The sequence below is a fragment of the Filicampus tigris genome, chromosome 12 (genome assembly GCF_054856515.1).
Source record: "Filicampus tigris isolate MCC_2025a chromosome 12, RoL_Ftig_1.0, whole genome shotgun sequence".
Lineage (NCBI taxonomy): Eukaryota > Metazoa > Chordata > Actinopteri > Syngnathiformes > Syngnathidae > Filicampus > Filicampus tigris.
In genome coordinates this window covers 12573603-12599383 of record NC_141228.1, presented here as the reverse complement: position 1 = coordinate 12599383, position 25781 = coordinate 12573603, and the positions used below count along the sequence as shown (strand labels likewise).

Here is a 25781-nt window from a genome sequence, read left to right as displayed (position 1 = left end):
AGTCCCCAAAGCAGGTACCAAATGCACACAGCCACTGAAAACAGTGGTATTCTATATAAATTGTCTGCAATTCTTTTTTAACTTGAGGAAAAAAAAAAAAATCAAGAATCAACGCAACAAATTCATTGCACAACTTCTGGCCATCTTTTAGTTTAGGGAGTAACAAGCAGCACTTGAGCAAAATGCCTTTACAGTGCATCAATTGAGATATTTGTTTTGAACTGCCGCAGCTAATCAACACAACAACAACCCCCTCAAGTGTGAAACAGCAGATGATATCTTTGGTGAGATGTTAACAGAAACACGTAAACAATGCCCTCTTACTGTATCCACGCGCCTACATGCATATGGCCGTCCATCTGTCCAAGAAAGTGATGCAGCGGCCCCGTGCTTCAACATGTGTTGCAGAGGCTCAGCCTGCAGGCCTCGCTGCCTCACATTCTGGCCACTCGCTCGCCAGGCTTGCTTGGGGGCAATTAGGCAGCCGGGCCCTGTGGTCAGAGGCCCCCCTGGGAAGCCCTGATTGATTGGAGTCTCATCTTCCTAACGGGCTGGCACCCTGCCATCCAACTATGGAGGATTGGGAGGGGTGGAAAAAAAGAAGAGGGAGAGGGGAGACACACACACAGAGGGAGTTGGAGCACAAGTGACAAGCACAAGGAAAAAGAAAGAAAAATGTCTCTGCGCATGTATGTCAGATGATAACGATTATTCTCTTGTAATCTTGGATTGCTCTTTAGACTTACTGGGCCAAAAGGGGGAAAAACTGTGGGAATGGGCACACGGGTCAACATGAAAGTGAGAAAGCAGTGACACATGTTCTATCAAACTATATTTATTTCCAGTAGATCTTTGTTCACGTCTTTCCAGAATATGCACCTCGATGTTCCAGACAAAAGGAAAGAAATGACTATCACTATGACATGTATTTCTAACAAAACATCATCACAGGGTAAAAAAAAAAAAAAAAAAGAAACCCTGTGCCATTAAAAAACAAAACCAAAAAACACATCTAGTGCAGTTTTGTCCGTAACCTTTGGCTTATTCGTGGTCCCAAATCACACATGTAGGAAGCTCTATTTGTGCAAGGTAATCCTCATTTGAGGTCCAATCAGGTATCTAAACAACAAAAACCCGCAATCCAAAAAACCCCCACAATACAATGTGAAAATGAGCAGCTGATTGATAGTTATATTCCAACTATTAAATTAGTATTTAGGTGAGCGTCTTTACTTTAGTGACAAATGGAGCCAAACTCAAGAACAGATGGACGAGACCAATATCGCGTCACTAATGATCATAGCAGCTCCAATCGATGCTTCTCCTCCTTTGATTGGGAAAGAAACACAAATGGTTACAAGGGCCTATTTACTGCTGCCTGAGACCGCACAATCCCCCCCCCCCCCCTCCCTCCGCACCCCCGCCTCAAGTGCGGACAAAGAGAATGCACTTGGATCAATTGTGCCGAACAAAGGCTGAACTATGTGGGGTGACGCATCACACGGTGCTGCCCCGCACGTACGCGCAGCCACCCAACACTGAGCTGCCAACAGCCTTTCTCCTCCAACAGCCACTCAAGCACAAGAAATTAAGCAAAACAGTTGGGTTTTTTTTCCCCTCGCAGCCTCCTTCATTTTTTTTTTTTTTTTTTTTGCTACATTCCGTCCCTCCCTCGTTAAAGCATGACAGCACACCAACAAAGCAACTGTGCATGATTATTTTTTTTGGTATATTCCCACTTAGAAGGTGTCATCTTACCTCAGATAGCTGCCCTTTCAGCTATTATTGACCTTACAGTCAATTGTTGTTTATTTTTTTTAAGAAGGGGCTTTTTTTTGTCATCTGTGAACTCTAGGCTTAAATGAACCCATACTGTTGGCCATTGGGGGACACCCGGGATCTATTTCTGCCTCTCAAGGTACCATATGCAGTACCCCCACAGGACTGACTGTACTTACAAGTAAATGTACTTTTTGCAGGACCATACATGTACAGGTGTGTTCCTCAACTGTAAAAGTTGAGGGTTTAAAAAAAAAAAAAAAAAAAAAACGACAACAAAAAACTTTTAAGAAACCATACCAGCGACAAACCTACAAAGGAGTATTAGTGCACATGGAAAAGAAAACAAAAGTTTGAATATTAGAAAAGTTTTTGTTTTTTTTAAAGAAAAAAAATCCAGTGGTTGTATTTTTCACGGGGAAAACAAATCTTTTTTTGACAAATGATTGTAATCTTAGGAGGATAAAGTTGTCATTTTCAAACTCAAGACAGTTAAAAACAAATTAAAAAAAATAGAAAGTCATAAATTCATGAGGAAAATTATTTATGGGAGGAAAAATAGGCATGCATTTGTAATTTTATGAAAACTATGTTGTTAAATTAAAAATAATATTTTTAAGATAAAAGTTTGAATTTTTCTGACATTTTTGGGGAAGGAAGAATGCATGAGATGTCAAAATCCTTTATAAAATTTTCAAGGAAAAAATAAAATTACCGGTAATTTCTTTTAGAAGAATCTCATGAGAATAAAGTTGTAATTTTAGAAGAATAAAGCCATAACATTGAATTAAAAAAATCTCTTTGGAAAACAAAGACATGCATTCTTTTGTAGTTTCATGAAAACCAAGTTATGTATGAGAAGTTGTAATAAGGGAGGAAAAAACTTTTTGGGGAAGTTCTGATCTTTGTAAAAGAGTCAATGTCCAAATTTGTCTACTCTTCTCATTGTGGCCCTAATACTCCTTTGTACTTGACACTCTCATTAGACCAAATTGGCAATTGGATTTCATTTGTAAAAAACAAACACATTTTCAGGGAAAGCAAGGGGGTAAAAGTAAGAAACAAACAGCAGAAAGTAAGATGTAGTAACCGGATTCGATTGACTTAAGATGGACTCACGGTCATGCAAAATATGGCCGCACATTCAAAAAGGGCAGTTTAAAAACACACCACTCATCCACTTTATGTCCTTGAGAGGTAAAAAAAAAAAAAAAAAGAAAAAGAATAAAAACGTAAAAAGAAAGTCCCTAAATCCTCAGTTTATAATCTTTTTCCTTTGCATTGTGGGTAAGGTCCCTGCCATCATGCGATCATGTCAGCACTCTGAGGAGCCACTCAGTGTCACTCCCTGTTGTTAGTCACATGGGTAGCCAGGTTTTATCCATGGACTGGATGTGTTCCTTGGCTTTCATCCTCAGTGCAGCGATACTCGAGCTGCGCTGGTCCATGTCCTCCAGCGGGAACTTGTCGGGGTACGGCGCCGGACACTGGTAAGGGGGCGGCGCCGCCATACTCTGCATTCCCTGACCCATGGACGGATGAGGGCTGGAGTTGAGGAAGCCGTGGCCGGGGTAGTTGGGCTGGAGGCCTTGAGCCGGGCCCATGAAGCCCGGGATGCTGTGAACCGGCGTGGCGCTGGACAAAGGGGAGGTCAGCCACGGGTCCAAGGGGAGGGAGTTGCTCATGGGTCCCATGGTGCTGTGGACCGGCGCCGGGCGGTTGAAGGACAGCATCGGCGGGTCGTGCAGCTTCATGGTGCTGGCGTCCATTTTCTCCTGACGCCTCCATTTAGCTCTTCGGTTCTGAAACCACACCTGGAGATTGAAGACATTGTATTCATTTATTCCCAACAATCTGCAATTTGTTTTCATCCAATCAGATTTCAGCTGTTATGTGTTCAGGGGTGGGTGGGAGGCGTTCTCCTTTTTTCACCAGAAATCCGTTTGATTTATCTACGTCAAAACTTATTTTTCAGTCTGTTCAAACTCATTGAACTGAATAGTTCAAGAGTGAATTTACGCTTGATCAGCCCAAATCTTGGGCAGAAGTTATCAGCCAAACGTTATGCTGACTCGGTTCTGGCATCTTGTCTCGATGTGATAGGATCACAGCGACTGGAGGGACTGGAAACTCTTAAGGGTTAATATGTTTGGAAACACACACTCTTGTGTAATTATCTGGTATAATCGCTTGACTTGGCAAGCAAGCCTAAGGACTCGTTGGTATGCTGGTATCCTATAATAGTGTTTACCTAACTCAGGGTTAAGATCCCAGGTCAGCTTTTGGCAATTCATACATGTCCGTATTTGTTGGGTCTCCAGCTGAAAATGCTTGAAAAATATTAACATAGCACTACTGGCCTTTGTATACGAAGCCAAAGTTATTACTAGACTATTTTGACAAGTACTTGTAAATTAACCAGTGGTCCTTGTAAGGGATTCATGGTAGTTTTATTCCATTCTGTGAAGCTTTATGGTCACTACTTTAGTGCAGGAGCGCCCAACAAGTCAATTGCAGTCGACTGACCGCAGACTGTTCCTAAATTGTAGGAAAAAAAGTGTGTTATGTGTCTTATTGTATATTTTGTGTTAGTGTACGCTAGAGCTTGCGCACCCTTGTCAGCCTCACAGCCACATTTTTTTTTTTTTTTTTTTTTTTTAAAAGCGGAAGTCAACCCAAACATTTTTTTCAAGAATATGTTCCCAGCAGGCCCATTCGTTGAAACATGGCATTCTGATTAATTTTGAGTTTGTGGAATATAAATTAAGCAGCAAAATACACTCGTTTTTAGCCATCTCCGGGGGCGGCCATTTTGTCATCTGAAAATGATATCACAACTGCTCACAACGACCAATCCCGGCTGACTTGTTTTCTGAATCTGAGCCGTGATTGAAAACAATATGTTTGGGTTGACTTCCGCTTTAAAATAGAAAAAAAGTAAACCTTTTTTGTACGTTACTAAAATCTCACTTCCTGTACCTTCAAATCCGGTGCAGAGCGACCCGGAATTTTAATTCACCGGTCAGCGCTCTGCGCTCCCAAACCAGAGACATGGAGACGGCGTGAGTTCGATACCCGATTTGGGTGGACGCCGGTTACACACATGCGCATCCGCAGCAATCCAAACCCAAAATGAATCGAGGATGCCAGTCCTACCTGAACTCGGACTTCGGGGAGGTTAACTTTCATGGCCAGCTCCTCGCGGCTGTACACGTCAGGGTAGTGGGACTTCTCGAAGGCACGCTCCAGCTCGTGCAGCTGGTAGGTGGTGAAGGTGGTGCGGTTGCGTCGGTGCTTCTTCTTGGGCTGATCGTCCTTGCACGGCTCAGGTGACTTGCCTTCATCGCTTTCAACACTCTTCCTCAGTTCCTCCTCGCACTTGTTGGTAAACAGGTCGGCATCTGCAAAAAAAAAAAAAAAAAAACCACAAGGATAATGACTTCAATCCTATTTTAGTTTTTCACCCTTTGACATATGGCTTGAATTCATTTAGTGACCACCGCTCTGATCTTAAGTCTTCAATGAATGGAATTGCTATTATTCCGTTCGCGCCCCCCTAAAAAATGTTTGCAACATGTTCTTAAAAAGAAAAATGGCACTGTACAGTTTTGTTCTTTACAAAAATATATGATAAAAACATGAAATAAAAAGTACAGAATTAAACAGTTTGTGCATCATGATTTTAGGCATTAAGTCATGGATATTGTGTCAGGTGTGGGTGCATTGGACAACAGGGGGCAGCATAATGTATAAAACGTGTTTTTTGCAGAGGATAAAGAATACAGTACAGCATATGCCTGGCTGTGAGTATTTTTACAGTCTGTCTACATGTTTTGCTGCGTTTGTCTTCAACATGTTCATTTAAGAATCATGCTAACGCAATATTAATGCTAGTTTTGTTGGCCCGTCAATGGCATTTCCCATTATATGTTAGCACTAGGCTAGCAGACTTTCATAAGGCAAAGTTTGTGTGGTTATGCTAAATACCCAGTGCGCAATTCTATTTGTTTCATCTGTATTTATTGTTAACTGGGAGTGGCAATAAACATCTTGAGGGAAGCATTTACTGTAGCTTCTTTGTTGAAGAATTGTTCACTATCTGCGAAACTGCTACTTGTTCGACATTTTCTACAGCTAATCCTTTCAAAGTTTTGCTTTCAAATTAAAGCAAAAAAATAAAAAAAATCAGCCTAGTAACTGCTCATATATCAAAAGTCGAATCACTCACGGGTTGAGGTACTTCTGTGTATTATGGTTGTAGTATATACACTATTAACAAAAAGTTTGCACTATTTGGCTTTTGGTGAAATTTCAGGATAAGACTAAAATGCACAATAATCTGTAAATTTAACTTAATTTGACCTTCTCTCAACTTAAATGTTCAGCTGTTCAGTGTTTCGGTACTTTTTGCACAACTTGCTGTTGTCTTACAAGGAACTGAAAGGCAAAATTCACAAGAGCTGTTTGATTTCTGTTTCTCAGTGTCCACTGAGCTTCAAGTGTCACCAAGTGTAAACAGCATCTTGCAATGGAGATGCATAGACACTGGAAGAAGCACAGAAGGGCATAGACCTGGACTTCCTGGGAAATGTCCTGGATCAAATCATTGCAGTTGCGTATTCATGCAAACTACAAGCTCAATTACAAACATGTTGATACAGTAAAAGTAATCAAAACTAAGCCATATTCTCTTGACAGATCCAAATGCAGGCGTAAATCCAGAAATCCACTTCACCACAGAAAAAAACGTTAAAAAAAAAATGCATGGATCTCCGAGTGAAAACGGAAGGTGTGCATTTATGAAGATTAGTAGTGTTATGGGTATTAATAGTTGAGTTTTGTTGTGTATTTATTTACGACACAGCTGTCTTAATGGATCTTATTAGATTGTGCAGGTTTATCTAAAGAGTGTAACTAACACCTAAAAAAAAAAAAAACATCTCATAGAAGTGAAGAATGCAATGCGCACATTCCAGACAAGCAGCCATTAGTTGGACACATGCATCATTAAGCTACTGTAGATGAGTGAAGCCGTCAATCCTCTCAACCTCAATGAGGCTCGTAAACACTGCTAATCGGATTTGTTAAACTTGTTTCCACCCTTTATCTGCTCCTAAAGTAAAACTGACGAAATGAAATGCTCTGGCCTGGATAGCAAGTATTGTACATACAAGATTATGAAACAGAATTGTCCTACATTGGACTAGAAATACATTCACCAAGACTGATCGGTGCAAATCCCAAGCAAATGACAGTGTTATTTAGATTTTTTTTTTAAGTCTAAATGAAGCTAATGAGGGGTTACAAACTATTATATGGCTTTAAATGGGCCTATAACCTCCTTGACTTTAAATCTAGTTACCTTTTGGAGTAAGTAGAACTTTACAATTATTATCGCAGTCAAGTGTGAAAGCTCTTTACCGCATTTCCTCAAACAGTGGGCCATTCATTTAATAGACGCTATGCCAAAATTTGGTGGGTGTGTCGTTGACTTCAGATATAAACGCCTCCGTTAAATATGCGACTCCATTTTGTCATAAAAAAAAAGGAGCACGTACAGTTGACAACAAAGGGACCGGGAACCACTGAACGGCGAAAATACACATATAATTGACGGTCACTGAAATGCACACAGATGCATACATCTTTCTTTATTTTGTTTGGGATTTTTTTGGGTGACATTTTTGTTTGGTGATGTGTCATGAGAGTTTTCTAATAGCAATATATAATAGCAAGATTTCCCAAAAATGACAGTCAGTCAAAATGTCTGCTTGGAATGGCCAATTCAACGTAAGCGCAACACACCATGAAGTTTTGAAAATGGGACAACGGGTTCTGGAAAAATGGACCTTTTTGTGTGGGAAAAAAATTGCATTTTTGGGGAATGATTTTGTGCGCTCTGACCTTAAGAAAATCTGGCCCAAAAAACACCTTCAAATTAGAGTAAAAGTATATAATTTCATTATTGCTGAAAGTTTTCCTCAACCCTTTTCAAGTTTCAGTTAAAAATACGCACCAATTGCTCGTACAGGCCAACATTCCGAGACATCAATGGGTCAAAATTACCATGATGTTCCAAACGCTGATACTTGCTCTAAAAACACAAATGAACTACCGGTAGTTAAATGGAAGATTAATAGTGAAAAGAGGAGTGTGGGCAGTAAAACAGGTCATGTACTTCAGCAGTCAGTTTTTTTTGCGTGAATGTAAGAATAAGAATTATGGAGGCATTTGGAGTGCTCATTGCATGTTTTTTAGGAAACTCCACAAAGATGGCGGCCACTTTGTGTTTGAATGTAAAATACAATATGTATGTGCCTTGGCTCCCTCAAGGTTGAGAAAACCCGCCTTACATCAGAGATAGTTCAGAAGTCAGAAATGAACTACTGATTGCATTCATTTCGAATGTTCCACTTGATAGCCTGTATGACATCATTGTTTGGAAAAAGCAAACGAGTGGGCCATGTAGCAGCCGGCTTGTTTTCGGTGAATGAGACGCACCGGTGGCACATAAAGGAGGGGTCGTGGTGCTCTTTCAAGTGGCGAGCTGGAGCGCGCCCGGCGACAATGCTGGATGCGGAGCTTGCTTTATCGAGCTCTCATTAAGCAGCCATGACAAAGGCCGGGTTGGGACAAAGGCCCGAGGTCGGGTGTGGTTCAGCGACCAGCTCTTGTGCCTGTCAGCCCATCACAGCCACTAGTCTGAAGGCTGCCCACTGTTTAGCAGCCAGCACACAAGGGAGGGGAAGCGGGGAGTTCTGGGGCGGGGGTGAATGACACCCAACTTGGGAAAAGTTGCTCATCCAAGGGGAAGTGGCCTGACTTCACGGGACAGTTACATACTGTACAAAGGAGTGATGTCATTGCAAATGGCCTCTTGGAGTAGTTTTAAAAATGTGTAATTAGGCGTTCTAATCGTCGTCGCAACATGCATTCTGGGTCATATAAAAGAGACACTATTTTATTATTTATTTATCCACATTTGGGTTTTTTGGGGGAAATTTTTAGATGAAAATATTTTGCTGCCACTTTGTAATGCACATTACTGCCACCTACAGGTCCGGAGTGGAACATTTATATACAGTTACAACCGAAGATGTCACCTCTGTGGATGGGCATTCTTTGCAAAAGGTCTCCTGTATTTTTTCAATATGCATATTTTTCTACTCATCTTTTCTGTTTACAACCTGCCTTTGGAGTCAAATAAGTCGTTTTGGAAATCTGTTAGAATTGATTTTTTTTTTCATTTTTTATGTCCTTATGAGACGTGATTTTTATTTTTTGGCTGATTTTGAAAATACTTAGATATTTTGACAGACGTTTGCTGGTGTCTTAGTTTGCTGAGCAAGTTGGATTACAAAGAAAAAAATGCATAAACGATTGCCCATTAATTTTCGGTTGGACTCTCTACAGATACGAGGATCGAGAAGTTAATTATGTTACTGTCTGCTTGCATTGCGGCCAAGATTTTTGATTGGCTAGAATGGCCTTACAGTTAGGTCTTATACCACTTCCTGTTCCTCTGGAAATCAAACCCCGATCGAGGAAAAGCATATTTTTAAATAGACTCGTGTATGTGTGGATGAAGCTTGAATTACAATCCTGATCATTCTTCATGTGCATGTATTCTTCTCAAATTCATGGAAATTAATATTTGTCATGTCTGTGCCACAAAGTCATCAACCACCTGTCAGACGTGAATATAGCTTCAGATTAGACGTCCACATAACATAACGGCGACAACAGAACGAAGGCCCATGGATTCTAATCTGCACACAAGAGAAGATTAGGGGGGAATTCCACAAGGAGATGGGATTGGGCTTCGGGGGCATAAACCCCCAGTAACATCTTGTTCTGTGATTTATCTCCCAATCTCAGCCCACACAGCTCATTTAATGCAACACACTGGACATGGCAGAGCGGCAAAACATGTTGATCAAATCTGCCCCAGTGTCAACACTGGTGACAAAAATTGAATATTTAAAAAAAAATATATATTTTTATATTTAATCTCTGCGTTTTAAGTCATTCTTTTGTTTTTAAAAAAAATATGTTCAATTATGTTCACAACAAGCAGCAGTTGGCAAGTAGTAAATAATTCTTCATTAAGGAGGCTTCAACTTGTTCATTCCCACCCCCACTTGAAGCTTACAATCAAATTAAACCAAAAAAGACAATTACCCATTGTGCATTTAAAACAACCAGCTATCACAGGCATATTCTTGATCCTCTGCAAAGAATGACTAATATTAGTGCTGTACTGATGAACTGAGATGAGTTGAGACGTTTCAATGACCATATATCCATCTGTCTGTCTTATGCTGCCCCTAGAGGCCAATGCGGGCACAACAGAAAGAGCAGCACCATTGCCATTCAATTGATACAGTGTGACAAAAACTGTTTAATTGTATTTAATGATGTCATTATTACTGTATGCTTTTATAAAGTACAATCTTATGTAGTGATATTTCAATACACATTACAACGATTGATGTTTTTTGGGGGAAAGACTGGAACGGATTAATGGCATTTCTATTTATGTCAATGGGAAAAGATGATTTGAGATATGAGTGTTTTGAGTTGCGAGCATGATCACTGAACGGACTGAACTCTTATCTCAAGGCACACTCGTATACTGAAATAATGATAATCTTGTCTCGGTTTACTCAGAAATGTACTACTTAGTTTAAGACAGTCAAGATTCTGTTGTTTTAATTGCAACAGTGTATCATTTAAAAAAACATCATTTTTTAAATCAAAGATCAATACATATTTTATGATGATATACCAAGATAAATGTATTTTTCTGGTGTTATGTTAAGTTTTTCATGATCCTCATTAGCTTCTTCACTCATTGGCTGGTAGAAATCATGTGGTTTTACTGCCTTATGTTGAGGTGTGTGGGGTCCATTTCCACTGAAGATACCCAAAATGGTTCCTCAGCCTATTAGGTGCCACATCGACGTTTTGACTTGGAAACTAAGGACTGACTGACTTTCTGTCTCAGTAAGTGACCTGCACATTCCGCACTGTGTCTTCACATCCCCACTCACCTTGATACTGGTGCTGCTGGTCTGAGCTATCATCTTGAAGGGGTCCAAGGTGGCCACTGTAAGACGGGTGGGACTCGTGCTGTTTCCCGGAATCCACCAAGCCCTCGACGCCCACCTTCTGAGGCCCCGGAACCCCGGCAGGGCCGAGCAGAGAATCCTGGTCTTTACTGAATCCCAGAATGACGTCGATGCTGTGGACGTGTCCCCCCACCGTGACGCCTCCGCCTTTGGCCAGGTCGTGGAAGTTGCTGGGTGAGAGGCAGCTGTCGTCCACCATGCTCATGGTATCCAGTGATAAATGCATCCGAGCGTGTGGGCCCCTCAGCGGCTCCTGCGGCCAGAGGGGAAGAGGCCTAATTGAGCGACGCCGCGCAAATAGGAGGTCAGAGATCACCTCGTTACCTCGGAGGAAGCCTGACGTGCGTCTAAACCCGCTTAGCTGTGCACTGTTGCGGGGGGTCCTAAAGTCTATCCCCTCTACTTTCAAAGTTTGGACCATTAAGAGTACACAAACCCTCACTGTTAACTTTCAGCTTATAAATCGGACCTGCAGCAGCCAGAAAACCTATCCACCAACAGAATATAATAAAACTTGTAATAGTGAATGCTCCACCAAACTATGAATTAGAAACAATTGTGTCATTATATACAGGAGACAGATTCACAAATATCCAGGCATCCATTCCTTATTCAGACATACATAATGTTGTTGATGTGATGATATATATATATATATATATATATATATATATATATATATATATATACATATATATATACATATATATACACATATATATATACATATGCATACACCACATACATATATATACACACACATATATATATATATACACACATATACACACATATATATATACACATATACATACACACACATATACATACACAGCTTTCTTTACGCAATTTATCAATCTATCATCCATCATCAAAACGTTTCAGCCTTTCATTTATTCTACATATTTGACATAACTTTTAAAACAATTTTGCGATACGATTTGTTTATGTATTTGAATACTGTCAGTTTGAAATGTTTTTTATACATTGATAAATGGTCAGTATTTATTTTTCTTTACTTAATTTTTTAAAATTGTTTTTACTAATACTTTACACAATTTTGCGTATCACTGAATATAAACGGTCTATATAGCGTTAGCCTTTCCTTTTATTTTACACACTTGATATCTTTTTTAATCAGTTTTTACTCAATTTGGTATATATTTGAACAAAATATTAATTCTAAATGTTTTTTATACATCAAACTTTATTTTAGCCTCTTTTGTTTTGCATACTTGACATAACAATTATGTATTTCAATGCAAACAATTACATTTAACATGTTTTTAGTTTTTATACATCCAATGAACTTTGCTTTACATACTTTATTATTGATAACTACTTTTTAAAAAATTCTTCAACTGTAACCTTCAAACACCTTATCTTGGTTGACATTTAATTTTGAATATTACAATTTTGTCGTTTAAAAAAAACGACTATGCCTCCCAGTGGTCTGGCAGTACAGTACAGGGCAAAAACATCATAAAACAACATTTGTCACCTAAGTATGTGATCAGAATGGAAGTATCCTCAAGAAATACGGTACTCTATGTGATGCTATTTACTTCTCATATGTATGCTTACTAGAACTTAAGCATTGATGAGCTCACGGGAGAGAAAAAAGTAACAGTCCAAATGAAGCCCATGAGCGCTTACCTGCTGTTAAAAGTAAACGTGTTGCTCAGTTACTGATGCTCCTCTCCTCCACATTTACTCCTCCGGGATCCACTGCGCGCTCTCACTCTGCACCTTGTCTTCTCGCATCTCTTTGAAAAGAAAAAAACAAAAACAAAAGTATACTTATAACATGCAAAAGAGTGCGGCCGGACGCTCGTAGTGGTGTGAGAAGAAAGTTTGGGGAGCGGAGTTCGCCCAGCGCGCACTGCAGAGACGAGCGCAAACGAGAGGCGGGAGGAGGCGAGAGGGAGAGGTGGACAAGGCTGGTGGGAGGTGAAACAAGGGGATTACGAGGAGGGTTTATTAATTGGAATCCTTCCCCTTTAAGAGTGATTGGCAGCTGTTTTCTGCTCAACTAATTGTATTAAATGTCAATTTCATTCGCGGCCACGGGAGGAGGCCTCGCCTAATGAAGACCAGCTCAAGACTTTCTTTTGAGAAATTCTTTGTCTCCGGGACAAAAGGATGCGCTGAACGTTTTCACTTGCCACAACCGGACCTCATTGTGTTAAACGGCGAGGGAAAGGAAACTTTGACATTAGAACACTTGAGTCCCAACACATTACAAGTGATTTGCTGGGACACAAGCATTTACACTTAAAACCTAGAAAAATATTGTTGGCTTATCGCTTCTATCTCTCTCTCTAATACCGTACTCTAAATGTGAATTCCATTAGGTACAACTCAATTCAGTAACAGGTTCTGAGAATGTGGGTTATGCCCATGAAAAGTTTGCCATATCTTTTCTCCCAGTGGCTGACAGCTTATTTTGCTGTTGTCACTGATTGTTTTTTTTTTTTTGGAGCTTCGGGTGGGTACCCACCTGATTGGCAACACCAACAGTAGTCGGGGTGTCTGCTCCGAGAATTTCACTGATCAGGAAGGGCCCGTGCAATTGGCTAGCTTGTTGCAGCATTGTTCAGTGTGAGCCCTTGCACCATCTTCAAACTGAAGGTCAAGTTCCAAAAACAGGGTGTCAGGGAGAGGCAGATTGTCAACACTTAGTATTCTGTCTTTTATAGATTTGCAGTCAATGTTTGGAGGACAATATAGCTGATTGCCTCAGTCCGTCACCGCTAGACGCCCGTTTTGCTGACGACTGACGGTACACTTTTTAAAATCGGCGGACTAAGCACTGGCGGAAGTGGATTTTCGTCCATCATTGTAATCGTCATCAACCACGTCCCTCAGTGATGGACCTCTCAGTCGTCACTGACGGACGGCCATTTTGCTGACTTTTTTGGGGGTTGGGGGGACGGACTAACTGACGGACATAACTGACAGATTGACTAACTGACAGAGCTGGGCAGTCCGTCCATGGGCCGGACTGGTCGGACCCTCCGGCCCGGCAGGATGCCCATTTTTTGGGTGGAGGGGTGAGGGCTGACAAATTTTTTAAAATGGCTGGACTAAGCATGGCCGGAAGTGGAAGCGGTGAAAGGCTTCTTTTTAGGCTTCTTTCAAAACAACTTGTGTCCGGGAGTATATTCAAGCTGCGCGCACCACTCAAGTATGGCACATCATGCACTTTCCTACTTCCAGAAATACGCCGTAGCAAAACTGCTGTGTAGTGGTTTGCCGGTATGCTTTTATTTTGAAGGCCGGGAAGTGTGAAGGAGGGGAAGTGTGGAAAATAAGTAACTTGTTGAATGCTGGCAGACTTGTCGTGTTTGAAGCGTGTCCACGGCGGGTTTGAATAGTAAGTTAGCCAGCTAATTGTCTTTAAATAAACCTCTTCCGTCAGCATCTCTCCCGGAACGGGGGCCGACAATGTTTATGAATATGGCCGGGGGGGTCGCTGCCGGAAGGGTACCCAGGTCAAGGGCGGAGGGTCGCGGCCGGACCGGCAAAAAAGGGTCAAGTGCCCAGCTCTGCTAACTGACAATTACAATTCGGTTTATCACGCAAAATGACGGACTGATGAATGACGGAGAGGTACCCGGCCGCTGACGGATGACGAATGACAGCTTTTGGACAAATTTAGTAAAATGGCCACCTCTGCTGCCCTTCACCGTCAAGTGCACTGGAACCTCAACAAGTGACTTGCACTTGACGGTGACGATGTCATGTCACATCAGGCTGGTGTCCAGCATGAGGAGGTTTCAGGTTGTTGAGGCTGTGTATTGGTTCTTCCACAGACACCCAAAAAGAATCAATGGCTAAAGCAAAATAAGATTTTAGTTCTCTTACTTCTCAACTAAGTCTTCACTTCAACAAAAAAAAAAAAAAACATTTTTGCAACACTAAAATGACTACAAATTCCATTCACAATTCAAAATTTCATATTAAATGTTAAAAAAAATGTAACAGCGTCAGTGCTGAACTGTGTCAATTGTGTTTCCTCTCCTTCCAAGGTTCCCAATTTGGGCAGTATAGTGGCTCAGGGCAGCTTCGCCATATTTAGTTTAAACCCCGGAGAAGAGCCGGTAATCTTAAAGTAGTCGACCTGAGAGCTTTTCAGGTTTCAATCTGGAGGTTGCATTTTCTATGTAAGCTGTTGAGTGACGTGCAGTATTTAACGACGTCTATTCAGAAAGACGTGCCGAGATCCTCCTGAATGATGGCAATCGGGCATATGTGGTCCTTGAGGAAACCATGCGCAGTACCTTGGTGGGCTCGTGATAGGAATCTTTGATTAGGTTAATGTCTACATCAAAGATGGGCAACTTAAATGATAGACAGAGCTACAATTTTTTAAACAGCACTACTGGGGGGTGCACGAGGAGGAGGACCACACACTTCCCAACCAGATGTGTGTGTGTTTTGTGGAGGGCGGGTGAAATTTTTCTTTAACCCCAAAAAATCTTTTAAAAACTGTGCTAAACCTCCAACATGCTTTTTCCACAATAAAATGCGGGTTGTCCACCCCGCCCAATAATCCCAAAACAAAACAGGCAAACATTTGATTTTTTAAAAAATTAATAAAATAAATCAATAAAAAATGGGCGAACAGGTGAATCTGCAGGTAGTATGTAGGGGTCCAGTGTAATAGAGGAAACATGTTTAGAATTCCCCCCATCACAAAAAACAACAACAAAAACATGATTTTTTTTTTTCAAATCGAGGGTCCAACGAGAGTGTGGGCACGGGCCACGAGCAGCCCGCTGGCCGCCAGTTGCCCATGTTTTGTAGACATGTACAAAAGTGGCAGCTTTAAACAAGGGGAGGACACAGAGTTGAAGAAGCTGATGCCAGCTTAGTGTCCTAGAAATCAGCCATGACTCTAAAGACACTAAAGAGATTTCCTGTGACCTCAAACAAATCTAAAGATAAAGTTAAAGAGAGAACATTTACTATGGAGACTGTCTCTGTGTTTACTTGGGCGAACAAATGTTACACTAAAAACTGCAGATGGTGCCAAGTGAGAAAGACAAGTGATTGTGACTGTCTTTATTTTGTACCACCAACAAGAGATTTAAATGCATCCTCCTGTGTATGATGTACTTTCCATTAACCTCAGTAGGGATTAGTTTGCTATGTCAAACGCACAGTAGATTCATGCACATACAAAATTTTCCTGAATTGACACATGGTAATTATTCATATATATTTTTTAATGGGATAAGAGAATTTTGCATTGAATGTTCTGAACTCCTGTTAATATGCCACTGTCATACTGAGTATAGTACCGCACTAAGCGTACTATAGGTCTTTCTCTAGACAGAAAACTAGATGAGGCTGAATTGTTTTTTTGTATTTTTTTTATTTCCAAAAGATTTTTTATTGTCTGTCTATATGTGTTGCTGCACTATTTGTGTTGAATCAACTGCTTAAAAGTAGGGCTGCACAATATATCGAAAAAAATTGATATCGTGATAATGGCCTATGCAATGTGGATATCGCAAAGAAAAGCAATAATTTTCTTATGAATTGCTTTTTTTTTGCTTGTATGCTTTTATCTGAAGTTGACCAGTCAGACACAAACTAAAAAGTGCATCGCCACTCAAGAGTTGGACATTATCTAGGGGAATTACAATTAATTTGCGAAGAACACATTGCCATTGCTTATTTGGTCACATTAAAAAAAAACATACTTCTTTCATTAGATAATAGAAATGTCATTTCTTTAGGAACATGTTAAATATCGCAATAATATCGATATCGCTGTAGTCAGCATCCATATTGCATGCATTTCCAATATCGTGCAGCCCTACTTCAAAGTTTTCGCGCATTGTTTTGTGGAGCTAGTGCATCATTATCTCATGCTTTAATTGTCCTTCTGGTTTGTGCACCATGGCCACCAGGGGGCTGTATAATGCAGACAGACATAATACACGAAGCATTTGAAAACAAAGCGACTCAGTAAGGTGCAGTAATATTAGTTGTTTTTCAAAGTGGATATATTTCGAAGAATATATGCCTATGAGTATTGTTCCATTGTCTGTCTACAGGTGTTGCAGCACCATTTATTTTCAAATAGGTTGCTTATCAGGTTCTAAAACCGCAACTGATGCTAATTTCTAGCGCTCGACAGATATGGATTGTTTTTAGGCCGACGCCGTTGGATTCCGATATTTGGTAGATTAAAATTTCCATAACCGTTTCATCATTCGGTTAATTAAAACAATTTGTAATGAATGAAGGAACTTATTTTTTGGTCAATTAACGCTTACAACAATAAAGGTATGAATTACAGGCTTAACATACTGTTTTACTGTTAACTAAAATCGACTGGTTTTTTTTGGTCAAATGGTCAAAAATGGTCAAGCAATACATGACTTACTACAAGATTTCACAAAACTCGTAAGTCTGGCTACTCAACAAAAAGTCTTCCAGATGATAGCTAAAATCGAATGTTTCCATTCACTAGTAAGCAGAAGGAAAGAACTACAATGTTTGCAAGTTAAACTACAACTCACTTAGTCACAACAAGATTGTGGCGATTATCCCGTTCCAATTTTGCTCTAACAAATCTTTGTCCTTCTACTGTTTGACCGTTATCCTGTGCATAAATTGGTTAAGGGGGCAGCAGTGTAGTTTTCAAGCTGCTTGGTTTTATCAAATGACAACGTAAGTCGCCCTGATCCTATTAAAGGTAAAAGCAGCTAACGTGTAAATGCGCAGTGTCAGCTTACCCCGAGTGGTGCACAGACAGGCTGTGGGGGGGATGGTGGATGAAGGAAGAGAAGGGAAGAGTGAGGTAGCGAAGGTGATGGTCATGTGATTCACTAGAACTCTTAACATGGACTAAGACATGCAGGAACTACTGACCAAAGAGCAGCAAAAACGGCCATTTGAATCACGCGTTCTTTACCTTTCTGACCTCTGGCCCAACTTTTCCTGTACAAAGTGGCCCATTCAATTATTTAAACAGTATTATATTTAATAAATTGCCTTACATGTTTGCATTTGTTATTAAATTGTGTTACGATTTGCTCATGTAAAACTATAATTTTATTCTCAAAATGTTACGACATGATTACATAATTTATGATATTAACAATTTTCATTTGAATTAGAATATCGTCGCTGTCCTGTGAAAAAGACTTATGTCCAATTTCGGAAAGAAGTTTAATTTTTACGTTAATGCGATGTTTGCAGCGCGGAAACACCAATCACATAAATAAGAAAATTGAAAAAAAAAAAAATTGACATAAGTGTTTTTCACAGGACAGCGACGGCATGCTCCAGTAAATAATAATCTAGAATGCTATTGTTTTATTAGTCGGTGTTGGTAAAATATCGTGGATGCAATTCCTATAAAAATCACAACTTTCATAATATGACTTTCCTTGTAATATTATTGTTCTTATAAAATGAAGACAACAATCTGCGTACAACTTTTATTTTTCTTGAACGTTTTCGACTATTTTCATAATACTGAACCTAGTAATTAGGAACATGAGTATTGTGACTTTACACAGTAGTTTCTTAACTGTAAAAATGTATCATACGGTTTATGTAGTATAATATATTTAACATTTTCAGGTGGTTATTTTTATTATTATTTATTTTTCGATATACTAAAACTACAAATTGAGCCAGTTCCCAATAAATTCAGCGGCATAGAGGTCACACGTCACAAGTCTGAGCACAACCTAATTACCGGCCCTAAAACGCGTTGTGGGCTAAACACACAGTTCTTAGCGGGATTGTGTTAGTTGACAGGTAAGCTATGCAACTTCTCAACTCTAATGATCTAAATCACTCCATGAACGCAAGTTAAAAGCCGCCGATATCCATGTCGGTGGAGAACAAATGATTAAAATAAGTGCTCATGCGGATTTCAAACTGTGGCATTTAATTAGCAGTGCGTCTTATAATAAATCAGGAATAACTTTACTTGAAAACTAGAAAACGACGAGTGCATTATTTTTTCAAATGTACAGCAAGTGACAGATACCGTACATAGCGATAAAGTATAGAGAGAGACTGTGAGGGATATTAAGTACTAGTGAAAAGGTTCCATTGCTCTCTGTCACCTAACGGTCATTAGACAGCTTGTTGTCTGTCAGAGTCAAACAGAAAGCCCACCTTAGAAGGCATTAGATGCACCATTAACATATGGCCATTGGGATAAACGCACCAGTAGGTCATGTGACACAAAAATACATCAGTGCACAGCAAGCAAAAGTAAATCCTTCACGCAACCCCATCAAATCTTCTATTATTATTATTATCATCATCATTTTTTACATTTGGTTTTGCAGTAAATCCTTGTGTGGAAAATTGCAGCTCATCCCATTATGAGTCTTGAAGGAAAAAAAAAAAACAAAAAAAAAACACAGAGCAGATTGAAGCAATGCTCCAGGACGCTGCTTCATTGGGTGATGAGGATGAAGCCTCAATTTGGGCTTGCGTCTCGCGGGACAGAGACAAATACCGAGCTTACGCTGACTTAAATCTCCTCAACGCGCTCATCCAAATGTGACAACAACCCAGCAAAAGGGACTTCATTTTCTGCCGACTCCTCAAGTGAAATTGCTTGTGGGCCAGCAGCAAAATAACATTACATTACACGGTGGGCATACGCATTTAAACTAAGTCCCCCAGACACAATGGTAGATAGATAGTGAAGTAGGTTATCAAGACTGATAAATTGATAAAAACACAGATTAAGTTCGGATAAGTTTACACAATCGTAATTTTATTTGTGTTCCTTATACCAGTTATATAGCTTATTTATTTCTCCAGCTTGACCTATTTTGTCAACGTCTTTGGAATGGCGCAAGAATGACAACCATTTATAAGATGGAACAACCTAAAACTAACAACCTAAAACGTCCATCTGCTAAAATAATAGAATGATGGATTGATGAACGGACAGAATGAAGCGGGCCAATAGAACTATAAATACATACATACTGTACAAAGAACGACTAATAACAACATAAAATAAATCAGATAGATCAGATTAAGGTGTACCTAATGCACTGGCCAGTGTGTGTACTTTAAACCTGATTGTTTTGTAGTCCATAACGTTCATGAAGTTTTAAGTGGACGAGAACCTGTCCAATAGATGCAATTCAAACACTGTGAGTGGGATAGCCACCTCCACGTCCGGATCCACGCCTGACTCCATCTTGATGTTGCGACTCATACCCCGGGCTGCGTTTAGCCAGCTCTTGTTCAAGTTTCTCCCTCATTTTGTGGAAAGCAGGCCTTCTGCGAGGCTCCTTGGCCCAGCAAATGCTCATGAGGGCGTAAACAGCAGGGAGACAGTCTCCTGGTGCCTCCATGCGATAGCCACCCTCCACTCGCTCCGTCACCTCCTTCAAAGACTGCGGCAGAAGAATGACTCTTCAGAACAGTATTCATGTTCTAAATGCAATCAAAGAAAAGAACAATGCTACAGAAGCCTTCCGGGACCTTTGCCATATCCCTACATTCATTACACAACATCAGTCAGTAGTTCTCCTGGTGTGTGCCCCACTTTTTTTCCATATAAAACACCACATTTACACTGCTATATACTGCTTCACAATTCTGAAGTTTGGGATTCAAATCTGGGCTCAAGCCTTCCTGTGTGGAGTTGCGTGTGTTTTCTTCAGGTATGCCAGCTTCCTCTCAAATTCAAAAAAACATTCATTTAAAGGGAAATCAACCCAAACACATTTTTTTTCAAGAATATGTTCCCAGCAGGCCCACCAGTTGAAATAGGGCATTCTGATTAATATTGCGTTTGTGGAATATGAGTTAAGCAGCAAAATCCACCCCTTTTTAGCCATCTCAGGGGGCGGCCATTTTGTCACTTCTGTTGACTGAAAATGACATCACAGTTGCTCAGGGCTCAGGTAACGAACAATCACTGCTCACCTGTTTTCTGAAGCTGAGCCATGATTGGTCGTTACCTGAGCCCTGAGCAGTTGTGATGTCATTTTCAGTCGACAGAAGGGAGAAAATGGCCGCCCCCAGAGATGGCTAAAAACGGGTGGATTAACTCTTATTCCACAAACGCAATATTTATCAGAGTGCCTTGTTTCAACTAGTGGGCTTGAATTAAACATATTCTTGAAAACATATGTTTGGGCTGACTTCCCCTTTCACTAAAAAGACTCAAAATTGTGAGTGGAAATGGTTGTTGGTCTATGTGTCCTGCAATTGAACGGCGACCAGTCCAGGGTGTACCCTCGCCTCAAGTCAGCTGAGATAAGCATCAGCTCACCGGAGAAGAAATGATATAGAGTATAGCGTGGTTTTGAAAAATGATGTCAGTAAGCATCTGTTCAGCTAAAACATGTGCTAAAGACAAAAAGTGCATTTATTACAATGAGGCTTCATACCATCTTTGGGTATGGTTGTCGGCCATAGGAGAAGATTTCCCAGAGCAGAATGCCAAAACTCCAAACATCTGACTTTGTGGAGTATTTCTGCAGAATGAGGAAAACATAGGAAAAATGAAAATCCATTAATATGGTGCCTAGATTCAATATATGAAATGTACAAAGAATTCCACTTTAAAAAGATAATGCTCGATTTTAATCGACATTGTCAGAGTGGTATTGATGTACCAATGAGTATTAATTGGTACAAGAAACAATTTTAAATATGTATTATAAAAGCAACAGAAATAGTTTGATCGGATAAATTCTTTTCACTCATTGGTTAACAATTACACTGCATTTGTGTAATTCAAGTACCCTGTTTAGGAGATAGGTTCTGTTTAAATAAACCCCTAATATGTGGTTACTCCTCAAAAAGAGTCACAATGTGTTATGTGGTTTACAATGCACGCATGGCACAATAATCTGGTGGTGACAGGGACAACGTTGAATGAAGGAATGCGTGCTTTGTGCAATGAATGGTGCCCATAGTGAGGTGCATTAAACAAGGGAAAAATACAAACTTCAATATCAACTCCTCATTTTGTCATAATTTCCACAAATACTGTATGTCTATTTATTTGCTATATTTTAAAGAGACTTAATGGACACCATGAAGAACTGTACTGCATCATATCGAAAACTGTTTCCGTTGTCCTTGTAGCCTGGCTAAAAGGGATCAAAATAATAGAAACACGTCTCAGAATAAAGAAGTACAGTTTTTACACTGCTCTTGTATTGAATCTCTTTACTGGTATGGCTCTGCATGCATAAATCCTGTAGGCACCAACCTCTTTTGTGAGCGCTTCAGGGGCACTCCAACGGACAGGCAGTTTGGCACGTTGGTTATCTGACACCCTCGAGGCAGCCCGAGTCAGCCCAAAGTCGCTGACCTTGGCCACGTTGTCGTCAGAGACCAGGATGTTGCGAGCCGCCAAATCTCTGTGGACTAGCTTCTTGGATTCCAGGTACGCCATTCCCTCACACACGTCGCTGTGGATGCGCACACGTAACGGATGCTGATTAGCATTGAAAAACATTTAAAAGTCGTCTGTTTACACACACACTCTGACAGAACTTACAGTGCAAAGCGAAGAAGCTGCACGGGGCTAACGAGTGACCGTCCTCTCGTCCTGAGGAAGTGTGCCAGATTTCCCTGTAACACAAATACACTCAAGTCAGATAAATATAACATTAATATGAATTTATAGGTGGTTTGCAGTTAGCATTAAGACAATCGATTTCATTAGGATTTCATAGATAAATGACGTGAGTAATGGACTTAAAACAAATATTTGTTTGCACAGTTTTGTGTTATCTCCAACTTAACACTGTACTGTATATAGTCTTCTCCTTGAGTGTGATTTGTACAACCCTAGAAAAATAAATGTACAAGAAAAGACTGCTCATGTAACAGTTTTATGAGTGCCATTATTGTACACGCTGGTGTGTGATGTACCTTCGTCATGAGCTCTGTGACAATGAGAAGGCCTTTGTGCAGGATGACACCCAGCAAGCGCACCAGGTTTTTATGTTGCAGCTTCCTGGAAGGAGCCAATCAAACACAGCCAAGTTGAGAAAATCAGAGGGAAATGTTCCATGCGCTGCTGTGAATTCAATATGATCAAATTGAGCAGTAAATGTTTGATTGAAATACAATTGGAGTCGTGTCCAGACTCACGTCATCACTGTGGTTTCCTGCAGGAAGGCCTGAGCTGTGACATCACACTTAATGGTCTTTACCGCCACCCTCTGGCCCAAATATTCACCTTCGAACACAGCTAAAGGACACAATCACATATACAGGTTATTCAGCAAACTTTTATTAATAGGAAAGTTGCTGGGTTAGTAATCAGTGGTGGACGTCCACCAAGGTTGAAATCTTTATAAAAGTGAAAAATATAGCAGTGTAAAAGGATTACAAATGCCTTTATCTGCATTTGATCCGAAGAAAATCTACAAAAACTCACCACCAAACTCCCCCTCTCCGATGATGTGTCCCAGTTTCAGTGCGGTGATGTCCAGCAGCCATCCAGCTACAAGGGAGACACTTGTAAGATCAGTGAATACTTGGAAAAATATTTTTCAAGTAATTATTACCACCTTTTGTCAGCTCCATCTCAGCCGACTTAGCTCCTTGTTTTGGTTTCGGCTTCAGGAGAGTTTGAGCAAGGGCACCCTTGTTTTGTGAGTAGAACTGCAAAGGGGGAAACAAACATTGTAAAAGGGTGACATTCATGTGCAGCACATGAAAATCACATTGTATCATTCCTCTTTTGGCTCCGCTGCTTTGTGTTCCTCATTTAGGGATTATAAATAAGTCACATTGCCTAACATGGTCAAGAAATGGGCGACTGCGCCAGAGCATAAATACAAAGAAGAACATCACATTTAAAAAAACAATTACCTCTATCATGTCAATGAGGTTGTAGAAGTGCTGCTTGTTGTCAACGGTCAGTTTGTTGGCCTGATACATCACTCGGTAGTGGATGACTTCCCCACAGACGCTAACACACAGCACGTAGTCACCAGGGTGTCGGATTGACTCTCGCACCAGGAACAGGCCGTCCTGAGCCGGTTGCAACTTCCGGACCGCCTCTGGGCCCGAGATCTTCCCGTGAAACCATCTGCCGGAGGACAGGCGGACAGCAGGTTAGTTGCAAGCCTGAAGGTTTTGTACAAACACGGACATGTATTTGGAACTGTTCATAATGGAGTGGAGACTTCACGAAATGTCATTACTTGGGTTAAGAAAGTCATAAATCAAGTCATACAATCTTGCTCGGTCACAAGATATCCAGTACTTCAAGTCGAGTCTCTCATTTGTTTTAGCCAACTTGAGTCCGACTCAAGCCGTTCCTAGTTGCTTGAAAAAGCCCCTGCATTTTAAATTCGACCTCTTAATCTACGCCGAGGTCTGGTTGCGACCCTAAAAGGTTAGGTATGACTTCAACTTTTAGCATTTAACAGGAGAGGAAGTTCTAATCATGATTCCTACGAGGGCGTTTGTGTGCTCCCCCCTCAGTGAGAAATAAGTGTGTCACTATATCAGCGTCACTCAGTTGCATCCTGGTGATGCGAGACCGCAGCGGCAGTCACGACTCCTACGAAAACAGTCACATTCAGAGGAAGAGCTTACGTACGGCATGAGGCTGAGGCTTGGATCCACACGCAGAGCTTCTCTTTCCCGCACATCGGCGACATTTATGATGCCCTCAACTCCGGTGGAGTTGTTTCTGGCTTTGTAGCATCTCTTAATCTGGAAAATATCAGGCAGCACATTAGGTTTCGAGATTTTATAGATCATCACTTGCATTACACTGTCAGAAATAGAGCGCACGTTTGTTTCCCTCTAGCTACAATCTGTATTGAAGTACCACATAAGGCTAATTACTGGATACCGAGGTAACTGTTTGAAAAGAAGTACGCTTTTTACCGTAGTCATGGCAACAATAGTGAGTATGTCTCCTTTGTGGTATAACAGCTCTCCAGGTTTGGGCTTCCTGTGGTCTCCCTTGGCAACACATTGTGTACCGGTGGTCCAGCTCATCTGCAGAGTATCAAGTGTTGACCCTCATTTTTTTTTTTTTTTTAAGTGTTGTGTGTGAAAGTGTTAACAAAATTTCCTTGACAAATGTAAACATGCTGTGAAAGTCACACAGCTCCATGGCTAGAAGAGTACAAGGACAAGAGACTATTTTTATCATACACAGGCTGGTCGCAAATTAGGTACCCCTGACACTGAGTCAAAGCACATCTCGCGGCTTGCCCCTCACATGTAAATAAGGTGACACCAATATTTGAAATCGCTTTCGTGATACACTTCTACACCACTGCTAAACTACAATGACAAGAACCAGCTGATGTAGGTATTGCAATGCATTATATTTTGCAAGTGTAACTTAAAAGACTGCCTATACAAGCATTGTTAGGTGGTCACACTTAATATTAAATTGAGCAGGCAATACTCTGGTGTCCAAATTACAAGAGCTACAAATATTAACCTGACACTTTTTCCAAATATACTGTATTGATGATTATAGCACTTTGGACGTAAATCGTGATGCTGTTGAATTGGATGTTTTTTTTCCATAGCATTAAAAAAAAAAAAAAAAGTACTAACCTTTGTCATGAGAAGGTCATAAAGTCTGGAAGTTCTCTTGAACACCTGGCAAACAAGAAAATTAATTATCATTAAGAGGCGGAGAGCTTTCTTCGGCTCTTATGTCCTAAATGTTTTATTACCTGACAGGACAGACAGCTTGTTCAGGAGTGAAACCTTTTGTAGAACTTCATCTCATTCTGTGGCAACATTGTCCATCACAAGTGAGGAGTGGAAATGCTCACCAAAGACGCATCCCAGTGTCTCTGTCACAGCACTTCCTCACTATTTTCTTAAATGTGTGTCTCCTGACATATGACGCAATTAGTC

General features: G+C 40.5%; 2 protein-coding genes across 3 annotated transcripts; both read right to left on the bottom strand.

The window, feature by feature from the left end:
* Nucleotides 1-819: 819 nt before the first annotated feature.
* On the bottom strand, nucleotides 820-11136 carry rx1 (retinal homeobox gene 1). The gene is made up of 3 exons (XM_086046351.1): nucleotides 10833-11136; nucleotides 4936-5180; nucleotides 820-3593 (listed from the first exon to the last, which is right to left on the bottom strand). Exons 1-3 carry the CDS (start codon nucleotides 11134-11136, stop codon nucleotides 3138-3140), a joined length of 1005 nt encoding a protein of 334 aa, XP_085902477.1. The 3' UTR covers nucleotides 820-3137.
* Nucleotides 11137-12565: 1429 nt separating this feature from the next.
* On the bottom strand, nucleotides 12566-25734 carry matk (megakaryocyte-associated tyrosine kinase). 2 transcript variants are annotated; one of them, XM_086046345.1, is made up of 14 exons: nucleotides 25595-25734; nucleotides 25473-25517; nucleotides 24786-24899; nucleotides 24493-24608; nucleotides 23757-23976; nucleotides 23453-23546; nucleotides 23320-23385; nucleotides 23031-23130; nucleotides 22809-22893; nucleotides 22432-22505; nucleotides 22141-22342; nucleotides 21311-21397; nucleotides 20080-20308; nucleotides 12566-12676 (listed from the first exon to the last, which is right to left on the bottom strand). In XM_086046345.1, the coding sequence occupies exons 2-14, from the start codon at nucleotides 25479-25481 to the stop codon at nucleotides 12621-12623; spliced, it is 1452 nt and encodes a 483-aa protein (XP_085902471.1). In that variant the 5' UTR covers nucleotides 25482-25517; nucleotides 25595-25734; the 3' UTR covers nucleotides 12566-12620. The 2 variants fall into 2 exon arrangements, with proteins under 2 accessions (XP_085902471.1, XP_085902472.1); XM_086046346.1 differs by lacking the exon at nucleotides 12566-12676 and having other exon boundaries at nucleotides 18808-20308.
* Nucleotides 25735-25781: the final 47 nt, after the last annotated feature.